At 34.2% G+C, this 14482-nt stretch overlaps 1 protein-coding gene across 3 annotated transcripts in view; it reads left to right on the top strand.

Annotated features, from left to right (window-relative positions):
* The window catches only part of LOC123546742 (serine/threonine-protein kinase 32A-like), a 130527-nt gene that overhangs the window by 43935 nt on the left and 72110 nt on the right, over positions 1–14482 (top strand). For 2 of the 3 annotated variants that reach the window (XM_045333255.2, XM_045333258.2), the window contains one exon: positions 11118–11303. In XM_045333255.2, the coding sequence (XP_045189190.1) occupies positions 11252–11303 (52 nt within the window). In that variant the 5' untranslated portion in view covers positions 11118–11251. Of the gene's footprint in view, positions 1–10778; positions 10847–11117; positions 11304–14482 lie in introns of all 3 variants that reach the window. The other variant, XM_045333259.2, reaches the window with a different exon arrangement.

Here is a 14482-nt window from a genome sequence, read left to right as displayed (position 1 = left end):
TTAAAATTCAATTTAGACTTTTAGTTGTACAAAAAGAAGACTGTTACAGATTACATTGATCAAACTGTAATTTGACTTCTTTTTCCATGTTGATGATGCTAGGCTCTCTGATAGCAATCCCTCTTGAGACAAAAGTATTGATTACTGACATGAAACTGATGTTCAATTATTATTATAACTGAAAATATTGAATCTGATCAAGAATCTTACCGTGTGATAGAGATATGCTTGGTTTTCTCTTCTGCTTCAAGTCTTTCTGGCAACTGTTTACATTGTGTACAAATTATAGTTCAAAAGTCCTATTGATTGTTGTTTGTTCTTAGAACATGTTCCCCATTATTGACCAACAAAGTTATTTTGTGTGGCTGCAGTGAAATAATCGGGTCCTGAAGGGGTTGCTGCTTCTCTTAGAAATTTTTTTAAAATTGAAAACTTCCCCAGTTTTCATTTTTAAAGCATTAATGCAAAATTACATCAAAATAAAATTTTGGTTTTAAAATTTGTGCCAAAGAAAAGGGAAATTTCAGATCAGATTCAATTTTTAGTGACCATTTTTGAACAACATGCTGTTTAGCGAAAACTTGCCGGGAAAAGTTTTTAATTGCATAATTTTTTGGAAACATGTGAACATGGCCACCGAGCCCTAAAGTCATAGTTTCCCATGTTTAATTTATAGCGAAAAAAAAATTTGTAAATAAAAGGTCTTTTTTTTTTGCTTAAAAAAACTGCTTGATACTGTAGATGGGTTATACTTTAAATATCTTTAATACAAATAAAATTTATATACTCAAAAATTTAAAATATTTTAACATTTTTCAACCACAAACACATTTTGTGAGTTCTTAACCCTTACATGTTGGACACCATTGATTCTCCCTTGTGCCCAGTGTAATTATGATCACCGCACATCCAGCAGTCTGACAAATCGCATTTTTTGCCATTCAGTATCTTTTTTGGGTAAGCACCCCCTTTTAGCAGTTAATTAAAGCCCAAATTTGAAAGACGGACGTTCATTATAGAAATTTAGCGGGATATTAAAGGTTTTAACACTAAACGTTGACCAGGAAATTATAAACAACCAACATAAAAATTTCCCCCAAATCTACAATTAATAATAAAATAATATAGGTTTTTAAAACATCAGAAATTACATTTTATTGACCTAACGATTCGATCAGGGGGCCACTAGTCTGTTGGTTACAGGTTTAGGCCAAGAAACCAAAATTCCCGTTACTCATATTAAATGAAAAGTTCTGACAGTTTTGCCCCATACCCCCATATTTTCTCGCCTAATTTTCAACTTTCTATCACCGGTGTTTCCCAAAACCCAAATTTTTTCAAAAGTAATTTTCATTGATAACCGAATCTCCCCTTACTGCTTTTCCTTTAGTTTTAGTAGTCTGTCACTTTAAAAGCAGAATTTTATACAGAAGAATTTTCACAGGGGCCCCTTTAGGGATTGGTAAGATTTCCCCCAGTTTCATTCACGTATTTAAATTTTTTTATTTTTTGCGAAGGATAACAATCTAAGGGATTTTCGGGTTTTTTCTTTGTTATTATGGGGGGTTTAATTGTTGTTTTTTAGCTCGCTGAACCAAAAGGTTTACAAAAAAGTATAGTCTGAAAAAAGTATTTAAAAATTGGGGCATGATGCCTGTTTTTAAAAAAGTCCTAAAGTCCAGGGTAACTTAAATTTCGTCATACTCTTACAAACTTCGGGGTCGGTTGCAGACATTAAAGGGAAAGACAAGTGCTGGGCCCCATCATGATTTTTAACCCTGTCTTTTTGGAAAGGGTATACCAAAATTTTTTTGCATCGCCATTCATCGTGTTAGAGGGTATTTTTGATTAGTTTTTTTCCCCTCCAATAAAAATATGTGACAAATTTTGGGCCCCCAAAAAGCCCCAATTTCTCAAATAATTCATATTTTTTTCATGCAAAAGCCTTTAGGGTTAGAAGGATTTGGGGCAGTCAAAACTTGTTTTGTTTCTTGATGACAATACCCAAAAATGCTAAACCTTTAAAGGGGAGCTGTTAACATTTGATATTTTCCTACTGAAAACTTTTTTATTTGTTTTTAAAAAAATAACCAAAACTTTTTTTGCAAATGTGATTTACAGTAAAAACTAGTTAACAAAACCCAGAAGTATTTTGGGTTAAATAAAAACTCGGTTTAAAAACACTTCAAGAGCATTGTTTAAGTAAAATCTTGGTTAACAACACTTTACGAGTTTGTGATTAAGTAAAACCGGTTTTTAAAAAACCTTTTACATATTGTGATTAAGTAAAATCTCGTTAACAAAACTTAACGATATTGTAATTTAAATAAAATCGGGTTTAAAAACACTTCAAGAATTTGATTAAGTAAAACTTGGTTAACTCCTCAGAATATTGTGATTTAAAAAAATCTCGGTTTTAAAAACATTCAAAAGCTTTTGATTATAAAATTATTTTATTTTTATTATTATTTATTTATACCAGATTTATATAGCCCCTTTTCGATCTTTTACGTTCAAAGGGATTTTTTTTTTCATAGTTTTAAATGCAGCCACACAGGGGACATAATTTACCTCTACTAGAACGACACAAGCATTGTGATTAAGAAAACCCATTAACAACACGTCAAGAGCATTGTGATTAATAAGATCCGGTTAACAACACTTCACAAATTTGTGGTAAGAAGATTTAACAACACTTCAGACTTGGATTAAATAAAAAACTCGGTTAACAACACTCACAATATTGGATAAGTAAGATTTAACAACATTTCCAAGTATTGTGAGTAAGTAAAATTTTAAAAACACTTAAGCATTTTATTTAAATAAAATCTCGGGTTAAAAACACTTCACAAAAATTTTGAGTAATAAGATTTAACAACAAATCACAAATATGTGAGTAAGTAAAAAATTTTAAAAAACACTTCAGGGGAATTGTGATTAAATAAAATCTCGGTTAAAACACTTCCAATATTGGATAAATAAAATTTTAAAACACTTTAGGGCATTTTGGAGGGGTAAAATCTATAAACAACACTTCAGAGTGTATTAAGTAAAATCTTTATTAAAAACACCAAGAAATTTTGGTTTTAAGTAAAATCTCGTTAACAACACTCAGGACATTGTGATTAAGAAAAAACCCCGTTAACAACACTTCCAAATTGTGATAAGTAAAATTTAACAAAACTTCAGAACATTGTGAAAGTAAAATCCATAAACAAAACTTCACAATATTTTGGGTTAAGTAAAATTTTAAAAACACTTCGGATCATTTTTGGGTAGGGGAAATCTCAGTTAATAACACCTCAGGAGCATTTGATTAAGTAAAATCCGTTAACAACATTCAAAAGCATTGTGATTTAAATAAAAAACTCGGGTTTGCAACACTTTACGAGTATTTGATTTAAATAAAATTTAACAACACTTTAGGACATTTTTGGGTTAAAAAATCCGGTTTTTAAAAAAAATTCAAGGCATTTTGAATAAGTAAAATCCCGTTAACAAAACTACAAGGTATTTTTTAAAGTAAAATTTAAAAAAACACTTCAGGCATTGGAAATAAAATCTCGTTTAAAAACACTTTAAAAGCTTATTTTTTTAAATAAATTCTCGTTAACAACACTACACAAGATTTGATAATAAAATTAACAACACTTTAGGAGCATTTTGATTAAGTAAAATCTCAGTTAACAAAACCCCAGGGGCATTCGTTTTTGTAAAATCCATAAACAACCCTCAAAGCATGGGATTTTGTAAAAACTCAGTTACGGTAACAACACCTCAGGGGCATGGATTTAAATAAAAACTCAGTTAAAAACACTTTAGAAGCATTGTGTTTAGTAAAATCCAGTAACAACACCTCAGAAGCTTCGATTTAGTAAAAACTCAGTTTAACGGAAACAACACCTCAGGAGCATTGTTTTATAAAATCTCATTTTAAAAACACCCAAAGCATTGCGATTTAGTAAAATCTCATTAATGGTAACAACATCTCAGGAGCATTGTGATTAAATAAAAACTCGTTAACAACACTTTTAAGAGCATTATGATTAATAAAACCCGGTTTAACAACACACACAGTATGGATGAATAAAATTTAACAACACTTCAGGACATTTTGGATTTAAATAAAACTCATTTTTCAACCTCAAAAGCATTTTTTTTAAGTAAATTCTCGGTTTTAAAAACACTACACAAGTATTGTGATGAAGTAAAATTTTAAAAACACTTGAGGGGCATTGTGATTTTGTAAAATCCAGTTAACAAAACCCAGGAGCTTGCAAAAAGTAAACTCGTAAAAAACACCTCGAACAGCGATTTTTGAAAAAACCCGTTTAAAGTAACAACCCCCTCAGGGGCATTGATTAGTAAAAACTCATAACAAAAACCTCAAAGCATTGGGGGGGGGATAAAATCTCATTAACAACACCTCAAAGCATTTCGATTTAGTAAAATCTCAGTTAACGGAAACAACCCTCAGGACATTGTGATTTGTAAAACCAGTTAACAACACCTCAAAGCTTGCGATTTAGAAAATCCATTAACGGGAACAATCTCAGAGCATTGTGATTTTGTAAAATCCATTTTAACAACACCTCAGAAGATTGTGATTTGAAAAATCTCATTAACGGGAACAACACCTCAGGACATTAGATTTTGTAAAAACTAGTTAACAAAACTTCAAAGCATTGTGATTAGTAAAACCATTAAAAACACCCCAGAACATTGCGATTTTGTAAAAACTCAGTTAACGGGAACAACACCTCAGGACATGTGATTTTTAAAAAAAATCATTTTAAAAACACTCAAAGCATTTCGATTTTTGTAAAATCTCAGTTAACGGTAAAAAACACCCCCAGGAGCATTGTTTTAGTAAATCTCTTTAAAAACACCCAGAACATTGTGTTTATAAAATCTCAGAAAAAGGAACAACACCTCAGGAGCATGTGATTTAGTAAAATCTCATTTAACAACACCTCAGAAGCTTGTGATTTAGTAAAAACTCTTTAAAAACCCTCGAAGCATTGTGATTTTTAAAAAATCTCGTTACAACACTTCAGGGGCATTGGTTTAGTAAAACTCAGTTAAAAACACCTCAGACATTTTTGATTTTAGTAAAACTCAGTTAACAAAACCTCAGAAACATTGTGATTTATAAAATCTCAGTTAACGTAACAACACCTCAGGAGCATTTGATTTATAAAACCAGTTTCAACACTTTAGAACATTGTGATTTAGTAAAATTTAGTTAACAACCCTCAGAAGCATTGGATTTATAAAATCCAGTTAACGTAACAACACCTAGAACAAATTTTGATTTAAAATCTCATTAAAAACACCTCGAACATTGCGATTTAGTAAAATCTCAGTTAAATAAAACACCTAGGGGCATTTGATTTTGTAAAATCCATTTTAAAAAAACCTCAGAAGCATTTTGATTTAGTAAAATCTCCGTTAACAACACCTCAAACTTGTGTTTAGTAAAAAATCATTAAAAGGGAACAACACCTCAGGGCATTGTGATTTATAAAATCTCATTTAACAACCCTCAAACATGCGTTTAGTAAAACTCAGTTTAAAGTAACAAAACCTCAGGAGCATTGTGATTTATAAAATCTCTTTAACAAAACCCAGAAGCATTGGATTTATAAAATCCATTTAAAGGGAACAACACCTCAGAACATTTGATTTAGTAAAATCCCCGTTAACAAAATTCAGGCATTGTGATTTTTAAAAACTCAGTTAACAACCTTCAAAGCTTGTGTTTAGTAAAATCTCAGTTTTCAACATCAAAGCATTGTGATTTGTAAAATCTCATTTTAAGGTAACAACACCAGAACATTGTGATTTTTGTAAAATCCATTTTAAAAACACCTCAGGAATTGTGTTTAGTAAAAACCATTTAACAAAACCTCAGAATCATTGCATTTTTAAAACTCAGTTAACAACACCTCAGAAGCATTGCATTAGTAAAATCTCATTTTAAAACACCTCAAAACATTTTTTGATTTAGTAAAAAACTCTTTAAAAAACCCTCAAATCATTTTGTTTAGTAAAACCATTTAACAACACCCTCAGAATCATTTCGATTTAGTAAAAAACTCATTAACAAAAACCTCAGAATCTTGTGATTTATAAAAACCATTAACAACACCCAGGGGCATTGTATTTAGTAAAATCTCATTTTAAAAACACCCCAAACATGTGATTTTGAAAAAACTCATTTAACAAAACCTCAGAAGCATTTTGATTTAGAAAATCCAGTTAACAACACCTCAAATCTTGTGATTTTTAAATCTCAGTTAACAAAAACCTCAAATCATTTTATTTAGAAAAAACTCAGTTAAAACACCCCGGGGCATATGATTTAGAAAACTCATTAACAACACCTCAGAGCATTGCATTTTGTAAAATCTCAGTTTAAAAACACTTCAGGGGCATTGCGTTTAGTAAAACTCAGTTAACAAACTTCAGGAGCTTGTGAATTTTGTAAAATCTCAGTTAACGGAACAAAAAAAAAGCATTTGATTTAGTAAAATTCATTTAACAACACCTCAGAACATTGTATTAGTAAAATTCAGTTTAACGGTAACAACACCTCAGGGCAGCGATTTATAAAAAACCATTTAAACAACCCCTCAGGGGCATTTTGATTTAGTAAAATCTCATTTAAAAACCCTCAAAACTTTTTGAATTAGTAAAATTAAAATTAACGGTACAACACCCCAGGGGCAAAATTTTGATTTAGTAAAAAATTAATTAACAACACCTCGAAGCATTGTGATTTTGTAAAAACTAGTTAAGGAAAAACACCCCGGAAAATTTTGTTGTAAAACTATTAAAAACCTCAGGAATGCGATTGTAAAAACCCTTAACAAAATTCAGGGGAAAATTTTGTTTTTTAAAAATCCGTTTTAACTAACAACACTTTGGGGCATTGTGGTTTTGTAAAATCTCATTAACAAGACTTTAGGCATTGTGGGTTTTGTAAAACTCAGTTTAAAAAACTTCAGGGGCATTGTGGTTTAAAAATCGAGTTAACAAGACTTGGATCATGTACCTCTCTTTAAAGCAAATTCCCGCCGAAGGCATTTTCTACCTCTTTCTAAAAGGGGATCAGTCAACTAGCACTGTCTAGGGACAGATAAAGTGAAAGACAGATCAATACAAAATTCTGGTACAAAAAAACCCAGCTTTTACAAAAGACACTTGTCCTTTAAAAGGCATGTTTATATACAGTACTGATACAAAGGAATCCCTCATACTGGCCCTTTTGTTGGGTGAGAACGCTTTAAAAACACATATTGTTAAAAAAATCCCACAAAGGTTTTTTTTTAGTCGATGAACTTCTTGATTTCCTTGTATTGTTATTCTCCCAATATTTATACCCCTACCCAAACTTCTGTCCATTCATCTGTCCGTCTCAAAATGTTTTTGACCTTGAATCATCATGCATCATAAAATTGTTATTCAGCACATGCATTTGAGCACCAGGGGTATCAGATGGGATTTATTTCAGCAAGACCAAAGTTATGACCCTTGGTTTAGTCAAAAATATGCTAAAGGACTAAAAAGACTGTCTTGCAAATATCTCAAAAAGAAATTGATCTAGGGACATTAGACAATGGATTAGCAATGAGAGGTACCACTAATATGAATACGTTTTGAATTATTTCCCCATTTCATACTTTTGCAGACTTCAAGTCATTGGACCCAGACTTCAAATCGCTGCCCTTAACCGATATGGGTTCGAGCCTCACTTGGGGCACTGATTTCTTCATGTAAGTAAGCCATCCAGCTGGCTGACGGAAAGTCGATGGTTCTACCTAGGTGCCTGCCCGTGATGAAATAATGCACGGAGGGGCACCTGGGGTCTTCCTCCACCATCAAAGCTGGAAAGTCGCCATATGACCTATAATTGTGTCGGTGTGAGGTTCAACCCAAAAACCAAACCATTTTGTTTGCCTATTGTGTCAGGACTATGATTTTTTGCTGAAGACAATGAAATGAAACTTAGTGTAATGGTAGCTGACAATAAGTGGAAGGAAGTGCAGACCACATTGCAAGAGAACCATAAATCTGTTTAGTAAGATAATTTTGAGTTATTGCGATCACCCGATGTCCGGCGTCTGTCTGTCGTCTGTCAACATTTACCTTGTGTATGCAATAGAGGCTGTATTTTACAACTGATCTTATGAAATTTTGTCAGAATGGTTACCTTGATGAAATCTAGGCTAAGTTCGAAAATGGTTTATCTGGGTTCAAAAACTAGGTCACTAGGTCAAATCAAAGAAATACTTTGTGTATGCGATAGAGGCTGTATTTTTCAATTAATCTTCTTGAATTTTGGTCAGAATGATTACCTTGATGAAATCTAGGCCAAGTTCGAAAATGGATCATCTGGGGTCAAAAACTAGGTCACTAGGTCAAATCAAAGAAAAACCTTGTGTATGCAATAGAGGCTGTATTTTTCAACTGATCTTCATGAAATTTTGTCAGATTGATTACCTTGGTGAAATCTAGGCCAAGTTCGAATATGGATCATCTGGGGTCTAAAACTAGGTCAAATCAAAAAAAAACCTTGTGTATGCGATAGAGGTTGTATTTTTATGCCCCCCTTCAAAGAAGGAGGGGTATATTGTTTTGCAAACAATAACGGTTGGTCGGTCTGTCTGTCAGTCGGTCTGTATGTAGACCAATCCGTTCCGGATGATAACTCAAGAACGCTTTGGCCTAGGATCATGAAAGTTGATAGGAAGGTTGATCATCACCTGCAGATGACCCTATTGATTTTGAGATCTGTATGTCAAAGGTCAAGGTCACAGTGACCCTGACCATTTAAACGGTTTCCGGATGATAACTCAACGCTTGGGCCTAGGATCATGAAAATTGATACGGAGGTTGATCATGACCAGCAGATGACCCCTATCGATTTTGAGGTCAGTATGTCAAAGTTCAAGGTCAAAGTGACCCGGAACAGTTAAACGGTTTCTGGATGATAACTAAAGATTGCTTGGACCTAGGGTCGTGAAAGTTGATAGGGAGGTTGGTCATGACCAGCAGATGACCAGTATTGATTTTGAGGTCAGTAGGTCAAAGGCCAAGGTCACAGTGACCAGGAACAGTGAAATGGTTTCCGGGGGATAACTCAAGAACGCTTGGGCCTAGGATCAGGAAAATTGATAGGGAGATTGATCATGACCAGCAGATAACCCCGATAACCCCGATTTTGAGGTCATTTGGTCAAAGTTCAAGGTCAGATTGGCCAGGAACAGTTAAACGGTTTCTGGACAATAACTTGAGAACGCTTGGGCCAAGGGTCATGAAAGATGATAGAGAGGTTCATCATGAGCAGCAGATGACCCCTACTGATTTTAAGGTCAGTAGGTCAAAGGTCAAGGTTACAGTGACCTGGAACATTTCCAGACAATAACTTGAGAATGCTTGGGCCAAGGATCATGAAACTTGATAAGGAGGTTGATCATGACCTTTAGATGACCCCTATAGATTTTGAGGTCAGTAGGCTCAAAGTCAAAGTCACACTGACCTGGAACAGTTAAACCCTTTCCGGACGATACCTTGAGAACACTTGGGCCTAGGATCACTAAACTTAATAGGGAGGTTGATCATGATCAGCAGATGACCCCTGTTGATTTTGAGGTCAATACGTCAAAGGTCAATGTCCCACTGAACCAGAACAGTAGAACTTTTGTTTACAGTGAGCAAATTATTTCTGTTCCTTGTGCAATTACTGAATGCATCAAGGGGGGGCCATTTCGTGTTCGACGAGCTCTTGTTCAATTGATCTTCATGAATTTTGGTCAGTTTGATTGCCTTGATAAAATCTAGGCCAAGTTCGAATATGGGTCATCTGGGGTCAAAAGCTAGGTCACTAGGTCAAATCAAGGAAAAACCTTGTGTATGCAATAGGGGCTGCATTTTATTCTGGATCTTCATGAAATTTGATCAGAATGTTTGTCTTGATGAAATCTAGGTTGAGTTTGAATATGGGTCATCTGGGGTCAAAAAGTAGGTCACCCGGTCAAATTAAAGAAAAACCTTGTGTACGCAATAGGGGCTGCATTTTACACTGGATATTCATAAAATTTAGTCAGAATGATTGCCTTGATCAAATCTAGGTCAAGTTACAATATGGGTCATCTGTGGTCAAAAACTAGGTCAGTAGGTCAAATCAAAGAAAAACCTTGTGTAAGCAATAGAGACATTATTTTTCAATTGATTTTCATGAAATCGGTCAGAATGATAGCATTGATGAAATTAAGGTCAAGTTTGAATATGGGTCATCTGGGGTCAAAACCTAGGTCGCTAGGACAAATCAAAGAAACATGTTTTGTATGTGATAGAGGCTGTATTTTTCAGTTGAGGTTCATGAAATAAAGTCAGAATGATTGCCTTGATTAAATATAGGGCAAGTTCAAATGTAGGTCATCTTGGCTCAAAAGCTAGGTCACTAGGTCAAATTGAAGAAAATGCTTGTTTACACTTAGGAGACCACATTTTTGGTCAAATCTTACTGAAAATTGGTCAGAATATTTGTTTCCATGAAATCACTAGGTCAAAAATGTTTACACTGTTACGGTGTTTCTCAGGTGAGCGACCTAGGGCCATCTTGGCCATCTTGCTTAATTATCTTCCTGACTGTACTGACAGAAGCTTTGAAATTACTGTTTTATCAATTGATGGTGATGGCTGGATGTGCAAAACAAAAACTTTTGTTTCCATAATGATTAACTTAACCCCTTTTCCGCTATAAAATACAGAAGCAGTGGATACAGCTGTCAAATGGAGTGATGTTGTCCATCTCTAGTTTTGGACAGTCCTTGGAAAGGTCAGAGCAAGAATTTTTTAAGTCACTTTCCTGGCAAAAGAGGATGATACTGAATATCAAGTCATGATGAACTCAGTAAGAAGTAAAGTTCCTGAAAAAGAACATCATTTGTTCATTTGACAGCAGAAAAGAAGTGTATTGTTACTGATAATTATTAGCTAATATTATGAAGATAGAGTCCATGACTTGTAATTTTACATTAATATTGTCTATTAGAAAAAACTGTCCCCATGATTTGAAATTATAATGAATTTTTATGTGTTATTTGCAGGAACCAGAAGAAAGCAGCAGCCTCATTTTGAAATTCTGAGACTGGTTCTCTGGCACCTAATGTAGAGCCTCACTTTGAGATTGCGAGACTGGATATCTGGCAGACTGGGGTGCACATTAGGATGTGCTCAGATTATGGGGGGTAACCAGTCTACACGTGGTGTACCATTTGATGCTTCTGGGGAAGGTATAAAAATTTTTTATCAAATTGTTCCAACGTTCTCTTATGTTATAACAGTGTTCATTTATTAAAAAATCAATGACATCACATTGTTTTTCCTTTGATTTACAACTGTTCAGGGTCCAGATACACAGTGATTTAATCATGGGATCTGCGCAAACTCCAACACAGTGTTAATTCCCTTTATTGGTACAGTAGAGACTGTGATCAGGTATAAATTGGGCTGATTTTATTTTTTAAGCTCAAGGGTGAGCTATTGTGATCACCTTAATATGTCCAGTGTCTTGCATCGTCAACAGTTTGACTGTTGACACTCTAGAGGTCACAATTTTGGCCAGATCTTAACAAAACTTGGTCAGAATGTTACCCCAATAAAATCTCAAATAAGTATATTACTGGGTTATCTTGGGTTTCAAACCAGGTCACTAGGTCATTTGATAGGGAAACCTTGTTAGCACTGTAGAGGCCACATTTTCTACCTTATCTTCATAACATTTTGTGAGAAGTTTGTCTTTTTGAAATTTAGGTCAAGTTTGAAACATGGTTACATGAGGTCTTAAATTAGGTCACAGTTTAAATCATAGAAAAACTTTGTTGACACTCTAGAGGCCACATTTGCTACTTGATTATCATTAATCTTTGTCAGAATGTTTTTCTCCATGAAATATAGAACAGATTTGAAATTGGATTACCCGGGGTTGCAACTAGGTCACTAGGTCAAATCAAAGAAACACTGTGATAACACTTTAGAGGCAACATTTTTGTCTTGATCTTCATAAAACTTTTTCAGAATGTCTTATGAATTCTAGTTAAAGTTCAACTGGTTTACCCTAGGTCAAAAACTAGGTCATTAGGTCAAATCATAGAGAAACCTTGTTAAGGCTGTAGAGGCCACATTTTCCATTTAATCTTTATAAAAAAAATGTCAGAATGTTTGTCCCTATGAAAAAAGGTCAAGTTCAAAACTGTGTTACCCGAGATCTTTAACTAGGTCAGTAGGTCAAATCATAGAAACACCTTGTTAACATTGTAGAGACCACATTTTCATCTTAGTCTTCATAAAACTTTGTCAGAATGTTTGTCTGTAGGAAATAAAGGTTGAATTTAAAACTGGGTTATCTTGCATCTTAAACTAGGTCACTATGTCAAATCATAGAGAAAGCTTGTTAACACTCCAGAGACAACATTTTAGACTTGATCTTCATAAGACTTTGTCAGAATGTTTGTCTCTGTTAAATCTAGATTTACTTCAAAATTGGTTTACCTTAGGTCAAAAACTAGGTCACTGGGTTAAATCATAGAAAAACCTTGTTAACACTCTAGAGACCACAATTTCCATTTGATCCTCGTAGCAAAATTATCAGAATGTTTATCCTTGTGAAATATAGCTCAGGTTTAAAACTGTATTACCTGAGTAGGTCACTAGGTCAGATCCTAGAAAAACCTTGTTTACACTCTAGAGACTACATTTTCTACTTGATCTTCATAAAACTTTGCCAGAATCTTTGTCTCTTTCAAATCTAGATTAGGTTCGAAACTGGAATATCTAGGTCAAATAGAAGGTCACTGGGTCAAATCATAAAAAGATACTGTTCACACTCAAAATGACACATTTTTTACCTGATCTTCATAAGACTTGGTTGGAATGTTGTAACTGGAGCCATGGGAAAAAACTAGGTCATTAGGTCAAGTCATAGAGAAAAATGTGTTAACACTTTCGAGGCAACTTTTTCAACTTGATCATCATAAATCTGTCAGAATGACAATCTAAATCAAGTTCAAAAGTAATACACCAAAAGTCAGAAACTATGACACTAGTTTTATGAACTGCTTTAAGGATTTTCACCAGACCTAGTTAGAAGCAAGGTCAGATGGTCAAGGTCCTCTTTGGGTGAACGCTAAGGCCCATTTTGGTTCATTGTTTTACTAAAATTATTCTGGTATTGTAACATTATTAAAATAAACAACAACAAAAAAAACAGAAATTTGCGTTGGGGAAGGTAGTAAATCTGGTGCAAGGAGGAAGCTGTTTATACAGGTGTGTAAATGTGCTGCCTCTACTTGTTTATTAGAATGATGTCTGTTCTGCAGCATAGACATAACATAGCATAAGTGAAAATAATGGAAAATTGCAATGCGGAATTAAACAGAAGTAGTTTTCCTCAGAAGCCATCTTTAGCAGAACATATCTATGGTCATTACTTGGCGTGAAATCTTGTTGATTACTATAATTACCTCCATTTATTCCGGCTACAACCGTTTTGATAAGTTCTTTCAATTGGGTACTGATGACTTTAACAGCTGATTGCCAGCAGTTGATTGGCATCTGGGTCTCCAGATACTCTAAGAATGTCTAACTGCCGTTTTATTAAACCCCCAGTGTAGTGGAGAGGTTCAAGTGGTCAGTCACCTACTAAGGACTGTTCAGGTTCTTTTGAACAGCAAACTTACCTGCTTATTATATGGCTTTTCTGAAGTGATGGGTGTGATGACATTGGATATACTTTAATGTCTTGAGTGTTGACATTAAAGTAATGTTGGGAGCAATGGCACTAATTTACTGTTGTGCCATGAGCAGTGACATTAAATGTGCTGTTAAATTGGGAGCAGAGACATTAAATGTGCTGTTAATTTGGGAGCAGAGACATTAAATGTGCTGTTTAATTGGGAGCAGAGACATTAAATGTGCTGTTTAATTGGGAGCAGAGACATTAAATGTGCAGTTTAATTGGGAGCAGAGACATTAAATGTGCTTGTAAATTGGGAGCAGAGACATTAAATGTGCTGTTTAATTGGGAGCAGTGACATTAAATGTGCTGTTTAATTGGGAGCAGAGACATTAAATATGCTGTTATGTTTGGAACAGTGACATTAAGAATGCGCCACAGAATAACTGTATTGTTACTTGTATTTACATGATCGTAATTGTACATGACTTGCATAAAAAGAAGAGAAATACAAGTATCTACTAACAAATTGACAGTGACATATATTAGGCCAATTAAGACAATGTGTTTAATGTCTGAAGATTTTATTGAATGAATGAAGCATTATGCACAGTGTTTGATATAATAAGTTGAGTAAAGACCACACTTGTTTCTACAGGGCAAGATAGTTATTTCTTGCATGCCAGACAGGATTTTCCCATGTTTTGCTCTTGTGGTGTAATATGACTCAAGTGCTGC

The sequence above is a fragment of the Mercenaria mercenaria genome, chromosome 9 (assembly GCF_021730395.1).
Source record: "Mercenaria mercenaria strain notata chromosome 9, MADL_Memer_1, whole genome shotgun sequence".
Taxonomy (NCBI): domain Eukaryota; kingdom Metazoa; phylum Mollusca; class Bivalvia; order Venerida; family Veneridae; genus Mercenaria; species Mercenaria mercenaria.
Note: the sequence above shows the minus strand (reverse complement) of the source record. Positions and strands in the feature narration are given on the sequence as shown.